This window comes from Rhinopithecus roxellana, chromosome 1 (assembly GCF_007565055.1).
Source record: "Rhinopithecus roxellana isolate Shanxi Qingling chromosome 1, ASM756505v1, whole genome shotgun sequence".
NCBI lineage: Eukaryota > Metazoa > Chordata > Mammalia > Primates > Cercopithecidae > Rhinopithecus > Rhinopithecus roxellana.
In genome coordinates this window covers 78450941-78468625 of record NC_044549.1, presented here as the reverse complement: position 1 = coordinate 78468625, position 17685 = coordinate 78450941, and the positions used below count along the sequence as shown (strand labels likewise).

The 17685-nt window shown below is 38.5% G+C and overlaps 1 protein-coding gene across 16 annotated transcripts in view; it reads right to left on the bottom strand.

Annotated features, from left to right (window-relative positions):
- Window positions 1–13897, bottom strand: part of CCDC66 (coiled-coil domain containing 66) — a 57750-nt gene extending 43853 nt beyond the window's left edge. For 4 of the 16 annotated variants that reach the window (XM_030926479.1, XM_010360447.2, XM_030926533.1 and 1 more), the window contains exons 1-7: window positions 13800–13897; window positions 12134–12198; window positions 11460–11485; window positions 6919–7360; window positions 4711–4876; window positions 4415–4518; window positions 1946–2067 (exon numbers count right to left, since the gene is read on the bottom strand). In XM_030926479.1, coding sequence (XP_030782339.1) covers window positions 1946–2067; window positions 4415–4518; window positions 4711–4876; window positions 6919–7360; window positions 11460–11485; window positions 12134–12198; window positions 13800–13810 — 936 coding nt within the window. In that variant the 5' untranslated portion in view covers window positions 13811–13897. Of the gene's footprint in view, window positions 1–1945; window positions 2068–4414; window positions 4519–4710; window positions 4877–6918; window positions 7393–11459; window positions 11486–12133; window positions 12199–13799 lie in introns of all 16 variants that reach the window. The other 12 variants (XM_030926611.1, XM_030926618.1, XM_030926607.1 and 9 more) reach the window with 12 other exon arrangements.
- Between the last annotated feature and the right edge of the window lie 3788 nt (window positions 13898–17685).

Genomic DNA, 17685 nt, shown 5'->3' with positions numbered 1-17685 from the left:
ATTTGCATTAACAATCATGATATGGATTATCCCCAGATACTAAATGACCTAAAAAGCCATGCAAAGTAAGAAATAATAAATTATATATTGACATTTCAACTGAAAATTTGGCAACTGAAATTTAACATTTTTAGCATTACAGATTTTTTTATCCTGATGTTGAAAAGTAAATAAGCCAACAACTGATCCTCACCAACTTCATGAAAACTTAGTTTTAGCTACAGTTTTTAACAGTGTCTGCATACAACTTCTAAACTTTACACACTTAAAATTATCACCCAGAGCTACAGAATTTTCCAAAATGAGTTCTACCAAGACAACCTTATTGCCTTTTCAGTCAAAGTGCTTTTGGGATTGTGGGCAAATGCAATTCAGATTTCATTCCTTCTGTTAATGTAAAATTATCAACAGACAACAAAACTATTCAACGTAGGCAAGTCAGCTCTACATGAAGCAGAAGAGTCAGTCATGCAAAAAAATTAACTTGAAGGGGTTCTATAAGAAATTTACCTAATTAGGCCACAGTGCCAAAAATATCTACCACCAGAATCATCCCTTTAGGTCACTGCATTATTTTCAGAATACATTTGCTAAAATGTAAATGTTCACAAGGAGGAAGGGAAATAAATGTAAAAAAGAAATGAAGGCAAATGAAGCATAATACACTCAAGTAAAAATTAACTGATAACTAAAAATAAGGAGGACTTAAGATTCTCTCCTTCAAGGAAAATAGGTTAGAGATCAAATACTAAAAGGTTTAAATATCCAAAGTACTGACACTTAGGACTTACCGCTAAAGACTGACTAGCTCTAAGTAGTGAATGCCCCATCAGCTTGGACCACCATCACCTGGCTAGGAGACTGTGCTAGAATGCTTGAAGGGCTAGCAGAGGTATAAAAATCAATAGAAAACCAGTGACACTGTTTCTTTACCCAAAATTACCACAGATAAAATTTAAAAATCACAAAAGCACTACACAAGGCACACTTGGCATATGCGTATATTTGATAACTAAACACTTACACATAGTTAGTGGCAGAGTTTTGTATTCACTTCAAAAATTGCAGACCTCCTTTATAAGACTCCAAAGGAGGTGCCTGGGAGCCTCTACACTCACCTAATGACAATGAGACAACTTAGAGAATGTAAATAGAGACCGGTTGAGGTCATAATTAAATTCAAAATAACACTGTTTTAAAATACCATTATGAGCCAGGCCCAGTGGCTCACACCTACAATCCCAGCTATTCAAGAGGCCAAGGTGGGAGGATCACTTGGGGTCAGAAGTTCGACACTAGCCTGGGCAACACAGTGAGACCCTGTCTCTAAAAAAATTTTTTTTTAATTAGCTGGGCATGGTGGAGTACACCTGTAGTACCAGCCATTTGGGAGGCAGAGGCAGGAGGATCCCTTCAGTCCAGGAGTTCAAGGCTGCAGAGAACTATGATTTCACCAGTGCACTCCTGCCCGAGCAACAGAGCAAGACCCTGTTGCTTTAAAACACACACACACACACACAAACCCAACAATATGAAAGTTTTTTAAAATAGGCTGGGCACGGTGGCTCATGCCTGTAATCCCAGCACTTTGGCACTTTGGGAGGTCGGGGCCAGCAGATCACATGAGGCCAGGAGTTCGAGACCATCCTGGGTAACGTGGTGAAATCCCATCTCTGCTAAAAATACAAAAAATTAGCTGGTCTTGGTGGTGAGTACCTGTAGTCCCAACTACTCGGGAGGCTGAGGCAGGAGAATTGCTTAAGCCCGGGAAGGGTAGGCTGCAGCAAGCTGAGATTGTGCCATTGCACTCCAGCTTGGGCAACAAGAGAGAAACTCCGTCTCAATAATAAGCTTTAAAAATGAATTCTGTAACATGAACACTGCTTAGCATTTTAAAAACTGCAATTAAGATGTCTTACCCTAGATTGCAATTAAGATGTCTTACCCTAGATTGGTCAAGAATTTGAAGTTTTTCCCATATTATTTTATCACTTGCAGATTTTTTCCAAGGATCATTCCATTTTTCAGAAACTTCTTTTTCTTTCTTCTTTAGAGCAACCTGTTCATCTGTAAATAATGTCCTTTTTAAAAACATGTACAAAAACTGTAAAAAAAGAACCACGTAAACAAATCATGACTTTCTTAATGCAGATACCAATACGGATTTAATCAAAACTTTTTAGGAAGGAGATTAACTCACGAAGTAGAGAATAATTTTTTAGGGACACAGAATAAGAAAAAATTTAATCAGAACCAAAGTTAAGTATGGTACAATTTCATTATCACAGTTACCAATAAGGAGCAATTTTTTTGGAATAACGTATTTTATATTTTGTCAAATATCATGAGGTTCTAGTTTCCTGTAACGTTCATTCAATTATTAAGAGAATTAAAAGCTAGAATTCTGAAGTAGAGAACTATGGGTTAAAATTCAAGTTCAACAATTTCCTAGCTATGTGATTGTTAGCAAGTTGCTGGTAAGCTTTATTATTATTTTTTTTTTTTTTGATATAGAGTCTCGTTCTGTCACCAGGCTGGACTACAATGGCGCAATCTCAGCTCGCTGCAATCTCCGCCTCCCGGGTTCAAGTGATTCCCCCGCCTCAGCCTCCCAAGTAGCTGGGGCTACAGGGGCACACCACCACACCCTGTTAATTTTTTGTATTTTAGTGGAGACGGGGTTTCACTATGTTGGCCAGGATGGTCTCTATCTCCTGACCTTGTGATCCACCTGCCTCAGCCTCCCAACATGCTGGGATTACAGGCGTGAGCCCACCGCACCCAGCCAACTGCTGGTAAACTTTCTAAGCCTTGGTTTCTTCTATAAAATGGGGATAATAATAGTGTCTATCTCAATATAGGGCTTGGCACAAAGTAAATATTCAATAAATGTTAGCTATTATTTCTTAATTGCTGACAAGTAAAAAACGTAAAACCCTGGGTCTGACAGATATAGTCAAAACTAAACCCCCAATCAACAGTTCTTTAAATACAAAATTCGATGATGTATAAATTTAAATTCCAAGAATGTTACTGGAAGCATGACTTAAATAGAGGTGCTTTACTGAGACAAGTTTTAAAAAAAAAGTAAACTGAGTTTTAAAATAATTAAAGCATAAGGCCGGGTGTGGTGGCTCACGACTGTAATCCCAGCACTTTGGGAGGCCAAGGCAGGCCGATCGCCTGAGGTCAGGAATTCGGAACTAGCCTGGCCAACATGGTGAAACCCCGTCTCTACTAAAGATACAAAAAGTAAGTTGGTCATGGTGGCGGGCACCTGTAATCCCAGCTACTCAGGAGGCTGAGGCAGGAGAATCACTTGAACTCAGCAAGAGGAGACTGTAGTGAGCTGAGATGGCGCCATTGCACTCCAGCTTGGGCAACAAGAATAAAACTCCATCTCAAAACAACAACAACAAAAATGATTAAAGCACAAAACATTCCGGTCATTTCCAAGTAGTTCTTTTTCTTTTTTTGTAGAGATGGGGTCTCGCTCTGTTGCTCCAGCAGGCGGATGTTGAACCCCTGGCCTCAAGCAATCCCCCACCTCAGCTTTCCAAAGTGCTGGGATTACATGTGAGCCACTCACCTGGTTTTGCTTATCTCTTTTTCTATGTCCCCCATCCCATCCAAGTTAGTGATGGCCTCACAAGACTTACTAGTTTTTCTTTTTTTTTTTTTTTTGAGACGGAGTCTCGCTCTGTCGCCCAGGCTGGAGTGCAGTGGCCGGATCTCAGCTCACTGCAAGCTCCACCTCCCGCGTTTACGCCATTCTCCTGCCTCAGCCTCCCGAGTAGCTGGGACTACAGGCGCCCGCCACCTCGCCCGGCTAGTTTTTTGTATTTTTTTAGTAGAGACGGGGTTTCACCGTGTTAGCCAGGATGGTCTCGATCTCCTGACCTCGTGAACCGCCCATCTCGGCCTCCCAAAGTGCTGGGATTACAGGCTTGAGCCACCGCGCCCAGCCGACTTACTAGTTTTTCAACTAGAGTGGAGCCCATCTCATGCCTTTAGCATAGCTATTCGTAAGAAATACAAAATGTGTTAGGTCACACATTTTGCAAACTGTGATATGCAGACTCCAAGTTTAGTCAAAGAAGTAATGGATATTTCTTAGTCACTAACGAAATTTCAAGACTATAACAGAAATCTATAATTTCAAGCAATTCTCCTGTCTCAGCCTCCCGAGTAGCTGGGACAACAGGCGCACACCACCACGTCCAGCTAATTTTTATATTTTTAGTAGAGATGGGATTTCACCATATTGGCTAGGGTGGTCTCAATCTCTTGCCCTCCTGATCTGCCCGCCTCGGCCTCCCAAGTCCTGGGATTACAGGTGTGAGTCACTGCGCCCGGCTTCAATACATATTCTTTAACCCAATAAAACTATAATAAAGGTATAAAAGTTACCTACCTAGCTCTTTCCTCCACTGGGCTTTTTTTGCTTCCAACGAACTTCTATCACGTTCCCTTTCCCCCAGAGTACTGAATATATCAGCTGGTTTCCATTCATTCTCTCTAAGGTAAAACACAAAAGATAATAGAAACTGTATCATACATTTCTATACAACTGACTCCATAAATATTAAGTAATTAGCTTTTAAATAGCTCTAACTATTCAGAGTAACTATTTCACACGCAAGTAAAGGAAAAGCAAAACCATATTCCAAAGATGACCACACAATAATTAAACAGACAGGAGTTACATACATGGCAATTTTTTGCTCACACTGCTTAGAAGTCTCCTGATGTTCATTTAAGACAGATTTACTTTCAGCTGGGACAGATGAAACCATTTCAGTTTTTTTGAATAATCCCATAATATTCTCATCCTTTGGCTGATTAGAGATACTGTTTAAATGTAGACTATATTGACCTAGGAGGTAAAATAGATGTTTTAAAATTAACACTAAATTACATCTATTATAGTACTTGACATACTGCTATACAGTTCTTACATGTCTTATACGTTACTTAAATTAACTCTCAAAACAATCCTTGAGGTGGCTATTAAGCTTCCCTTCCCGTCAAAAAGGAAAAAAGGAAGCAGGGTGTGGTGGCTCACACCTGTAGTCCCAGAACTTTGGAAGGCTGACGCGGGCAGATTGCTTAAGCTCAGGAGTTAAAGATCAGCCTGGGCAACATGACAAAACCCCGTCTCTACAAAAAATACAAAAATTAGATAGATGTGGTGGCAGTGCCTGTAGTCCTAGCTATTTGGGAGGTTGAGGTGGGAGGATGGGTTAAGCCCAAGAGGTGGAGGTTTCAGTGAGCTGAGATTGTGCCACTGCACTCCAGTCTGGGGAGCAGAGCCAAATCCCGCCTCAAAAAAAAAAAAAAAAAAAGGAAACTGAAGCCCAGAGGTTAAATGGTTTGCTCATGACCACAGTCATACAGTTTCTTATATCAAATAAGGAAGAAAACAAGCAAGCAACAACAGAAAACAAATCTCCATTTCCTCTTGCCAACATGCTTTTAAAAATAAAAACTGGCCGGGCGCAGTGGCTCACGCCCGTAATCCCAGCACTTTGGAAGCCCGAGGCAGGCAGATCATGAGGTCAGGAGATCGAGACCATCCTGGCTAACAAAGTGAAACCAACTCTACTAAAAATACAAAAAATTAGCCGGGTGGGGTGGCGGGTGCCTGTAGTCCCAGCTACTTGGGAAGCTGAGGCAGGAGAATGGCGTGAACCCGGGAGGCAGAGCTTGCAGTGAGCCAACATCGCGCCACTGCGCTCCAGCCTGGGCAACAGAGCAAGACTCCGTCTCAAAAAATGAATAAATAAAAATTATAACACAAATCATAATCTAAAGGGGAATAAATACAAATATCTTGATAAATACTCATTACCTTGACATTACTTTTCTTATTTAGCTGTGAAATCAGTGGAAAACCTTTTCATGAATTGTCTCTATGTCCCAGCCATAATATAAAGATCAGATGTTTTACAGAGGGCTCATGGGCTGGCTCAAAAAATGTTCTGATTTCTTTTGAATGTGCTAGTTCTCCCAATGAAGAGAAAGCATACTTAATATGAATGTCTACATGATTAGGCAAATTCTGCTTTTAACTTTGTTGATATAATCTCTCATTATGCCTAATAAGCAGGTTGTTGCTAGAATTTTAGCCCTAAAGACAAAATTCAGCTCCCTCATTTTACCAAGAATAATCTATAACAAGAGAGTAAAGAATTCCATCTTGAGTATCATGGGAATATACAGGAGTTACTGGGTCCCCAAACCATTTGTGGGGCCTCTCCATGTGAACTGTTAATTTTTTATTTATTTCACTATTGCCTAATAAAATTTTAGATATTTCTATTGTCTTCATATTCACAATTCCTTATCCCAAAGTGGAAATTAGAAGGCTTTTAAAAACATGATACAATGCCAGGACTTGTGAAAGAGAAAGCTTGTAACACTCTACTGTTCCTTCCAAATCTGTGTTAACTTTGTTTTTTTAAAAAAGTACTGCCAATTCTTAGCATGGAATGCAGCAGCCAGGAAAGCAGTGTTTTTCAGCAACTCAAGTCAAATAGTCATAGTAAAGTTTCCTTAATTTTCACTGGAAATACCATAATGGGTTTTTTTCTTAACAATGTTTCATGTAACTATTTTAAATATGAGTAAAGCCTCCTATATTCTAAAATAAATATAATAGTTTTTTGTACTAACATTTTTTTCTAAAATCCACAGAAACTGGGTTTCTTAATATTCTGAGCACTAACCTTAAAATATGGCACAACTATAAAAATAATTTTGCACATCAGAGAAAGTCCTCTAAAAGAACAATTATTTTAATAGATTGACAGGTTAAATTAGAATTTAAGAGTCAGTTACATAAAACCCAATGAATCTGACATTCTAAAATACACACTGAAAAAATCAAAATTCATGAAAACTTTATAAAAATCTTACTTTTTGCCTCCTTTCCATTCTCAGTCAGGGAAAGAGATCTATTTCCTTGGTTTACAGTCATCAAAATCTGTTGTAGTTGGTCTTGTGTTAGACACACCAAACTGCTCTTCATGTTTTCAGCTGTGATGTGTTTTTTGTGAGGCTTCTGTTTAGCTACTAGAGATGTATTTACGGTGTTTCTAGTCTTCTGTATATTAGGGGTTGCAGGTGAAATCTCTTTCTGGATATGAAGACAGTCTTTATCTACACATTGTTTACATAAACCCTTAATGGATGAAAAAGTCATTCCATTTTTTTCACCTTTTGCCTGTGATGTTTCTGAACCAACTGTCTTCTTTTGCAAAAGCTTTTCACTTCCTATACAAGTATCTTGTGTTGATTTTAGAATGTGCCCAGTTTTTGTTCTTAAAGGACATTTTGCAATCTTGGTCTTATTTCCCATCTGTTAAAACACCAGAAGCTTATTCTTTATAACTGTCCAAGAAAAATCAACAATTATCTTTATTTATATGATCTGTGATAAATCAGTCCTCTAAACTTTTTTCCATTTTGCTATTTAGGTAATATAACCTTAAGAAACTAACTCTTAATACTTCCAAATCTTCATCAACAGCTAGAAATTATCTTACTTCAGGAACTTTTATTATAGTTGTTATAGGACAACTCCACTATACTCCAGCTTTGAATCTAGTGTCATTAGATTATACCACCTACATTATCTCTTTTCTTTTTTTTTTAAATTAAAAAAAATTTTTTTAACTACTTTTTTTTGACACAGCGTTTCACTCTGTTGCCCAGGCTGGAGTGCAACAGCACGATCTCAGCTCACTGCAACCTCCACCTCCCGGGTTGAAGCAATCCTCCCGCCTCAGCCAGCTGAGTAGCTGGGATTATAGGTGCCCACCACCACGCCTGGCTAATTTTGTATTTTTAGTAGAGACGGGATTTCTTAGCCAGGCTGATCTCCAACTCCTAACCTCAGGTGATCCACCCACCTTGGCCTCCCAAAGTGCTGGGATTACAGGCGTGAGCCACCATGCCCAGCCATTTTTCATTATTATAAAGACAATGTTCAATGGATTTGTTTAATATCACTTGACTTCACAATTTATATGGGGCCAGGATCCCAAGACCAGAACAAATCAGAGAAAAGTAACATTTTTAAATATAAAATGGGGACCGGGTGCAGTGGCTCACGCCTGTAATCCCAGCACTTTGGGAGGCCGAGGCGGGTGGACTGCCTGAGGTCAGGAGTTCAAGGCCAGCCTGGTCAACATGGTAAAACACCATCTCTACTAAAAAAAAATATACAAAAAACATAGCTGGGCGTGGTGGTGGGCGCCTATAATCCCAGCTACTCAAGAGGCTGAGGCAAGAGAATTGCTTGAACCCAGGAGGCAGAAGTTGCAGTGAGCCAAGATGATGCCACTGCACTCCAGCCTGGGCAACAACAGCGAAACTTCATCTCTAAAACAAACAAACAAAAAATATACATATAAAATGTGCTACCTAGCACTAATATTACAAATACCTTTTAGTATGTCACTGATTCTCACATGCAGACATACTCATAAAAATTTTTTTGTTTTATAGTTCAACTAATCTTTGAGACTATTTTAAGTGTAAGAGTTTTAGAATCCATTATTTTAATAAATTACTTATGATACTGGACTATGTGTAGTTTCCCATTTCTCTTCCTATAAACCTAAGAAATTACACAAGTAACCAAGTTTACTTCATTACCATGGACTGAAGAAAAATGTAGGAGAGGCTAGGCACAGCGGCTGACACCTACAATCCTAGCACTCTGGGACGCTGAGGCAGGAGGATCACTTGAGCCCAGGAATTTGAGACAAGCCTGGGCGACACAGAAAGACTCCCGTCTATACAAAAAATTTTAAAAAATTAACTGAGCATGGTGGTGTGGGCATGTGCCTGTAGTCCTAGCTACTTGGGAGGCTGAGGCAGGAGGATCCCTTGAGCCCAGGAGGTTGAGGCTACAGTGAGCCATAATTGTTCCACTGCACTCCAGCCTGGACAAAGAGAGAAAGCCTGTCTCAAAAAAGAAAAAAAAAAAAGAAAAAAGAAAAATGCACAGATTTTGATAGAATTAGGAAAGCACTTTGACCACATATATGTTAAACTTGATGAAAATGAGATAGAGTTCAGCTGTGTTTAAAGAACATACTATGCAGATTACAATAATTCAACCAGTGGGAAATGGGAAAAAAGAAAAAAGAGACTTTTGGTGTTGTAGTAACTCAGGAGCTTACCCCATCAGAAGGAACAAAGAAAAGCACTATGCAGACAGAATTCATGAATAACTTACAGAAAAGAGAATTCAACATCTAGCTGCCGAACTGTGAAATTTGGGAAACTAAAAAACAAAACAAAAAAGGAAGAAAATACTACTGATTTTGGTGTTTATGGTCTGTAAAGACCAAAAAGAAATGAGAAGGATCTCTGTAACCTCTATCAATATGGGAAGATAAACTTCTTGAAAACAATCAATACAGAAAGGAAACTTAGGTTGCATCAGTATTTTGAAGTCCCAAATGCAATGGGGATAAACCCAAACAATTTGCTTTAAAGCAGTAAACAATTTAGGCTCAACATTAGTTGAGAACATATTAGTTACTCTAAAAAAAAAAAAAAATCCTAAAACACCTCTTGACAGCTGATAGAACTTTTTAATTAAAAATTAAAAGTCTAGTAATCAAAAGTCCAAGACTAGTAACTTTATTATAGGCCTACCAAAAATCCAAGACTAGTAATTCTGTTCATTATAGGCTTATAAAAGAGATCTTCAGATGTTCTGAGTTGGTTAAAATGACAATAAAATGTCTTCACAAATGTGGCTTCTGTAACAAACCAGCCTGGAGAAGATAAAAATCAACCATTACAAATAGCTTTTCATCTAGGAACTTGATAAAGGCCACTGTATTTGTGAATGTGTTTCAAATAACAGCAGTTAGTTGCAATTTTTAATAGGGAAAGCGGTAGGAATAACATACAATCTGTAGTCTGTGATGAGGGGAGCATACAGGGTATATAACTATATGATAGAGAAAGAGAAACAATTTTTATATGTAGCTTGGGGAATTGTTCTGATCATCTTCACCTATTTATTGAGGGATATTTTGGGTACTCCAGCAACTTCTCCACCTTGATTAAACCTGCAAGTAAAGCCATCAAGGGCTTAGAGTTGAAGGGCAAAGTGGTATATCATCCAAACTGGGTTCTATCCACAGACAAGTAAAGACTTTAAGACACTGCAAAGATAAAAGGGGGCTGTAGTAAATTATGGAAGAGGAGAAGATAAATTCCTACTGATATTAATCTAAAAATTAAAAAAGACATAGGTAACAAGAAAAGTAGAAGTATCAAAAAAGTTGGCTTTTTTTGTTTTTGTTTTTTGAGAAGGAATTTTGCCCTGTTGCCCAGGCTGGAGTGCAGTGGCGCGATCTCGGCTCACTACAAGTCTCCAGGGTTCAAGTGATTCTTCTGCCTCAGCCTCCTAAGTAGCTGGGACTAGCGCCACCATGCCTGGCTAATTTTTGTATTTTTAGCAGAGATGGGGTTTCACCATGTTGGCCAGGCTGGCCTTGAACTCCCGACCTCAGGTGATCCACCCACCTTGGCCTCCCAAAGTGCTGGAATTATAGGCGTGAGCCACCATGCCTAACCTCAAAAAAAATTTTTTAATGATAATTCCAGCCTATGCAACATAATGAGATCCCATCTCTACTAAAAATTTAAAAAATTAGCCGGGCATGGTGGCTCATGCACATGGTCCCAGCTACTTAGGAGGCTGGAGGAGGAAGATACGCAGCCATGATTATGCCACTACACTCCAACCTGGGTGACACAGTGAGACTCTGTCTCAAAAATTAAAATAAACAAAGTGATAATGTATTTTGCAGAAGAAAAGCACAATAGATTCCTGATAAGGGAAAATAATTTAAAAGGAAAACTACCCTTAAGCTCAAGTGCAACCTTTTAAAGGAAAAAGCTAAATGCATGCTACAATTTGTGAACTAAATTTCCCCTTTGGTGTGGGCAAATGGAATTTGAGTATGAAAAGAAAAAACATTTGCTTAAAGTCTGAATATCTATTTTTAAAGATCTCTGGAGCTGCACTGTCCAGTACAGTCCATTATCCATTAAATTTCATTAAAATTTAAAGGAAATTAGAAATTCAGTTGCTCAGTCATAGTAGCTACATTTTAAGTGCTCAATAACTACACATGACTAGTGGCTTCCATATTCGATAATACTGACTTTATTAATGAACACTTCCATTAATACAGACGCTTTACTGAATAGCACTTATCTAGAGAAAGAGGGTCTATTGGGCTTTTTAAACCTAAAATGATTCAATTTCTGTGAAAGGACCAATCTGAAAGCAAGAAAATAACTTCTCACTATAATTCCAAATTCCTCAGAACACTTGACATTTCCCAGGAATTATTTTCTAACCACTGTAAAGAAAACTGCATTTTACATTCGAAAACAGGTCAGGTCAAAGTCATATGGCTTACCTTCACAGAAATTTTTGATTTACGTTCTACAAAAGAAAAAAAAAATTACTAAACTGTCCACCAAAAACATACTAAGGTGGTCATGCAAGAAAACTGTAATTAATATTGTTGTAAGATTTTAAAGTGGCAACATTATCCTCGAAAGCACTAACTTTAGATCTTGACTGAGTGTTCTTTCCCAATCCAGTTCAAGTATTTACTTCTATTTTATTTTTGTTTTTATCTTTCCAAGGAAAAATATAAACAGAAAAAAATGCGAAGGAGAAGATACCAAAGTACACTGAGATTAAAAACAAATACTAAAAGTGGCTTTAGCATTTTACTGTGGTCTTACTATAAACTTTTCTCAAATGATACACTCTTTACGTGCAAAGAACATAATCACATAAATTTCACTTGTATTATTCATCAGGCAATAAGGATATTTGCTATATGCAAATATAATGAACACGCACTATACTGGGACATTAAATGTTATGAGTCCGAATACTGACAGTAGTAAGCAGTGTTGTAATCCGATTTGGATAGAAATAAATTTGAAGAAGTTTGAGGAAACAGTTTTTTTCAAAATATTTAAATATCACTCTATTACAAGCAAAAAGTCTGTTGAACTAATACAAATTTTATGTACGAATTTAAAATTTAACATTTCAGATTTCTGTAACATAACATACCATATGGAGACAATATTAGCTTGGTTTTTCCATCCAGTAATTCAGTTTCAAGCTTTAAACCATCTCTGCAATAAAAAAAGAAAGTTGTCTCTCATTGTTAACAAACCGCAGCATTTTAAATAACCAGAAATGTTAATTTGAACCTTGACAATAAATCCATTATTTTGAATTTATGCAGAAATCTTGTACACATCAAACCAGTCTTTTTATTAAAAATGTTTTGCAATCCAAGATAAAACCCACAACTACAGGGAAAATTCTTGAAACTCTTCAATAACACAAGCATTGTTATCATTAACTTGAAACCTCATTTTGTTATTGGTAAACTATCAATTCAGTTATACCACCTTTTTTTTTTTAATATAACTCTAGACTGGAAAAAATAATGCTGTTACCAAAACGCCTCACATAAGTTAAAGGAGCAAGATATATTTAACCACCATTCATTAGTTTCATAATGAACTCATGACTAACACATTCTATGGAGTGCTGGAGCATCGAAAATGACTACTAACACCACCATCAAGTTTAGTAACTGCTTGAGCAAAGAGTACCACTTTGAATATTTCAAATAATACATATTGATATTTAGTAGGATGCTTTATACGTGCATGTCAAAAGCAAAGGCATAAAGTAACAGCAGGCACTGCCAGCAAAACTTGAATGTCTGTTAAGGTCCTAAAATTCCACTGAAAACAAAAATGGCAGCCCATACATACAGTCCATAATTCAGAGAGAGAAAATTAAATCCAGCAAGCCAGTCAAGGGAGAGAGAGGCTGGGAAAGGTCTGATTAGGAATGCGAAATTTGCCGTGCTGCTCAGGTACGGGAAATCAAATTACCTCAACTTAACTATTAAAGGTAAAACACTGGAAAGAATAGGTTTTACGACTTTCCCTATTGCAGGGTTATGAACAGATCATGTTTATGTTGGTGAAACGTCACCAAGAAAGAAAAGACCTTGAATGGTAAAGTATTTTCAATGACGCACTACACTGTAATCTCCTTAAAGGACACGCTATCTTATTTATTTCCATATCCTCAGATTCTAAAACATAATAACATTTGCTGAACGATGTGTACTTAAGAGTTTGGTGGTGGCTTTTCATCTTCTTAAAATATCAAACCTGCGAGTGATTAAGACCATGCACCAGTCCTTTTTATTTATTCACCCCTACGTAAGGAGCGCCTACTAGGTGTTAGGCACTGGTACTACATCGATTTCTTGAGAAGCCTCGGTTCCCCGCCTCGTGCACCTAAAACTAATCTGGGCGCTCCGACATTCTGCAAGACTCCAAAAACAAGGTGGCGAAGAAGCCGGGGCGTGGGCCAGGAGTCCTCCCCAGGAGCCTCCACGCTTCCTCTAACTGTCTCGTAATTTCTCTCCTTTCCTCCTCAGCTCTCTTCCCTCCCCATCCTGAGGTAAATAAGGGACCGAAACGGAAATCACGGGCAGTTTTAATGCGAGTCATTAAGTGAAAACGTAAGGTCCGTGGAGTCGCTAAGGGCTGACTCGTCTACCTCGCTCTTCTTCTACCCGAGAACTGGGCTCTGTCCCTCTCGGCGGCGCAGGTTGGGAACGTTCTCCGCTAAAGACTCCAAGGGACAACCCAGATACACATGGCCCCCCTTTCCGCTGACGACCACCTTCCTTACCCCAGCTTACCCCAAGTTCATGGCCTGACCTCGCACTTTCTCCACAGAACGCTCCAGCCCCTTGTGTACGTCGGTTGCCGCCGCCGCTCAGCAAGCTCTACGCTAATTGGATATAGGGGTGCCAGCGAGCTGAGAAAGTGGACCAATCAGGATGGGGCATGCTGGCTGGTGCGCTGAGCTGGGCCGGGGCTCCCAGGGCGACGGCTGCGAGCCCCGATTGTGCCGTTTACCTACGCGCAATGTGGCCTGACCCGGCTTATGAGTCTAAGGCTTCGGTGGCGGAGACCTGCGCTTCTCGCAACTGTAACCTTGCAAAAGGCGCGCGCGCGCACACACATAACACACACATACACACCCTTTTTTGGGTCACCATTTGAAAGTAAGTTACAGACCTTGTAACGCTTAACCCTTTAACATTGCAGCACGTATCTCCTAAGAATAGATGTTCTCCTATGTAACAACAGTACCATTATTATATCTAAGATCATTAATTTCATGATAGTATCTAATTTCCCTTCCCGATTTAATTTCCCCCACTTGACCTAAGAGTATCTTATAGGCGTTTTATTTAGAAAGCCAGAGCCAATCAAGGATCACACATTACATTTAGTTGTTAAGTATCTTTGCACACACTCTTTCCAGAAAAAAACAATGAAAGGTATTAATTATTAAATGCTTGACAAACCTTTACTTTTTTTTATTGTAATATGTGTTAAAATTTGCTATTTTTTGCCATTTTCAAGTGGTAAGTACATGATACAATGTTGTGGAATACACCAGTATGTTTTTCCAAAACCTTTTTAATACCCTTCAATAAAAATTCTGTGCCCATTGAACAATAACTTCCCATTCTCCTCTCCCCTCAATCCTAAGAAACCTCTAATCTTATTTCTGTCACTAGGAATTTGCCTATTATAAATATTTCATGTCATAAAAGTAAAATCATACAATATTTGCCCTTTTGTGTCTGACTTCTCTCATGTAGCATAATGTATTCAAGGTGCATCCATGTAGTATGTATCAGAGTTTCATAACTTTATGATTGAATAGTATTCCATTCTATGTATATATATACCACAGTTCGCTTACTCATTCATCCATTGATAGACATTTGGGTTGTTTCCATCTTTTAATTATTGTGAATAATGCTGTAGTGAACACTGATGTACAAGTATCTGTTTGAATCCTTATTTTCAATTTTCTTGGTATACACCTAAGAGTGGAATTACTGGGTCACATGGTAATTCTGTGATTAACTTTTCGAGAAACTGCCAAAGTGTTTTCATAGAAGTTGCAGCATCTTACATTTCTGCCAGCAGTGTATATGAGGGTTCTAATTTCTTCAACCCAACACTTGCTTTTTCTGTCTTTTTGTTTTGTTTTATTTTGAGACAGGATTTTGCTCTGTCACCCAGGCTGACTACATTGGTATGATCATAACACTGTAACCTCAAACTCATCATGGTTTTAAATGATCCTCCTGGCTCAGCCTCCCAAGTAGCTAGGGCTACAGGCATGCACCACTATGCCTGGTTAATTTAAAAAAATTTTTTTGTAGAGACAGAGTCTTTATGTTGCCCAGGCTGGTCTCAAACTCCTGAGTCCCCCCTCAGACTCCCAAAGTGCTGGGATTATAGGCGTGAGCCTGTAGCCAGAATTATTTCTAAAATATGAATCTGCTTAATTCACTCTGCTGCTTAAAATCTCTCAATATAGGAGACTGTCCTTAACTTGATAAGCAATATCTACAAAAAAATCCCCTAGAGACCGGGTGTGGTGGCTCACGCCTGTAACTGCAGCACTTTGGAAGGCCAAGGCAGGAGGATTGCTTGAGTCTAGGAGTTCAAGACCAGCCTGGGCAACATAGTGAGACCCTATCTCTATCTAAAAAAAAAAAAAAAAATCCCCTAGAACCCAATATCACACTTAACAGTGAAAAAGTGGAAGCTTTTCCACTGAAATCGGGAACCAGAGCAAGGCAAAAATGTCCCTGCTTATCATTGCTTTTCAACATCACACTGGAAGTCTAAGCTAATCCTAAGACTTAGCCTTAGTCCTAGCTAAGACAAGAAAAGGAAATAAGTATACGGACTGGGGAGGAAGAGATAAAACTTTGTTTGCAGATGACATGATTGTCTATGTAGAAAATCTGAAAGAAGCCACAAAAAATCCTCCTGGAATTAATAAGTGAGTATAGCAGCATTGCAGAATGCAAGGTTAATGTGTATTAAATTGCTTTCCTGTATGTCAGTAATCAACAAATAAAAGCTGAAATTAAAAACACAGTACCATTCACATTAGCATCCCATCAAATGAAATACTTAGGTATAGATCTAACAATATACATATAAAGTCCATATGAGGAAAATTACGAAACTGATGAAAGAAAGAACTAAATAAATGGAGAGATATTCTGTGTTTATAGATTGGAAGACTCAATATTGTGAAGATGTCAGTTCTTCCCAACTTGATCTATAGATTCAACACGATGCCAGTCAAAATTCCAGCAAGTTATTTTGTGGGTATCAACAAACCAAATCTAAAGTTTATATGGAAAGACAAAAGACCCAGAACAGCCAAAACAATATTGAAGATGAACAAAGTCAGAGGACTGACCCTACCCGACATCAAGATTTACTATAAAGCTACAGTAATTAAGACAGTGTCATATTAGTGAAAGAATAGACAAATCTATTAATAAAATAGAGTGCCTAGAAATAGACCCACATAAATAGTCAACTGGTCTTTGACAAAGGAGTAAAGCCAAACAATGGAGAAAACATTCTTTCAACAAATGGTGTGGGAACAATTGGAAATCCACATGCAAAAATGTTAGTCTGACCCAAACCTTGCATTCTTCACAAAAATTAACTCAAGATAGAACAGAGTCCTAAACGTAAAATGCAGAACTGTATAACTTCTAGAAGAAAACATAGGAGAAAATCTAGATGACTTTGGGTTTGATGATAACTTTTTTTACAAGCCCACAGCTAACATCATATGATTATAACTGCTTAGATGCAACACCAAAGGCATGATCCATCAAAGAAAGAATTGATAAGCTGGACTTCATTAAAATTTAAATTTTCCGTTTTGTAAAAGACACCGATAAGAAAATGAAAAGATAAGCCACATTCTAGGAGAAAATATTTGCCAAAGATATATCAGATAAAGGACTGTTATTCAAAATATACAAAAAGGTCTTTAAACTCAATAAGAACATAAACAACCCAATTTTAAAAATGGGCCAAAGACCTTGATGAATGCCTCACCTAAAAAGATGCTGAATACAGATGGCAAATAACCATATGAAAGATGCTATATGTCATATATCATCAGGAAATGCAAAATGAGACAATGAAATACTATTACACATCTATTAGAATGGTCAAACTCTAGATCACTGATGACACCAAGTGCTGGTGAGGATGCAATCTCATTCATTGCTGGTGAGAATGCAAAATGGTGTAGCCACTTGGAAGACATTTTGGTGATTTTCTTTTCGTTTTTTGTTTCTGTTGTTGAGACAGGGTCTCACTCTGTTGTTCAGGCTGGAGTGCAGTGGCATGATTTTGGCTTACTGCAGTCTTGACCTCCTGGACTCAAGAAATCCTCCCCCCTCAGCCTCCTGAGTAGCTAGGACTACAGGTATGTGCCACCATGCCTAGCTAAATTTTGTATTTTTTTGTGGAGATGGGTTTTTGCCATGTTGCCAAAGCTGGTCTTGAACTCCTGAGCTCAAGAGATCCGCCTGCTGTGGTCTCTCAAAGTGCTGGAATTATAGGCGTGTGCCACTGCACCTGGCATTTGTGGTTTCTTACAGAACTAGACATATTCCTACCATCTGCGTGACCCAGCAATTGCCGCCTTTGGTATTTATCCAAAGGCATTGAAAA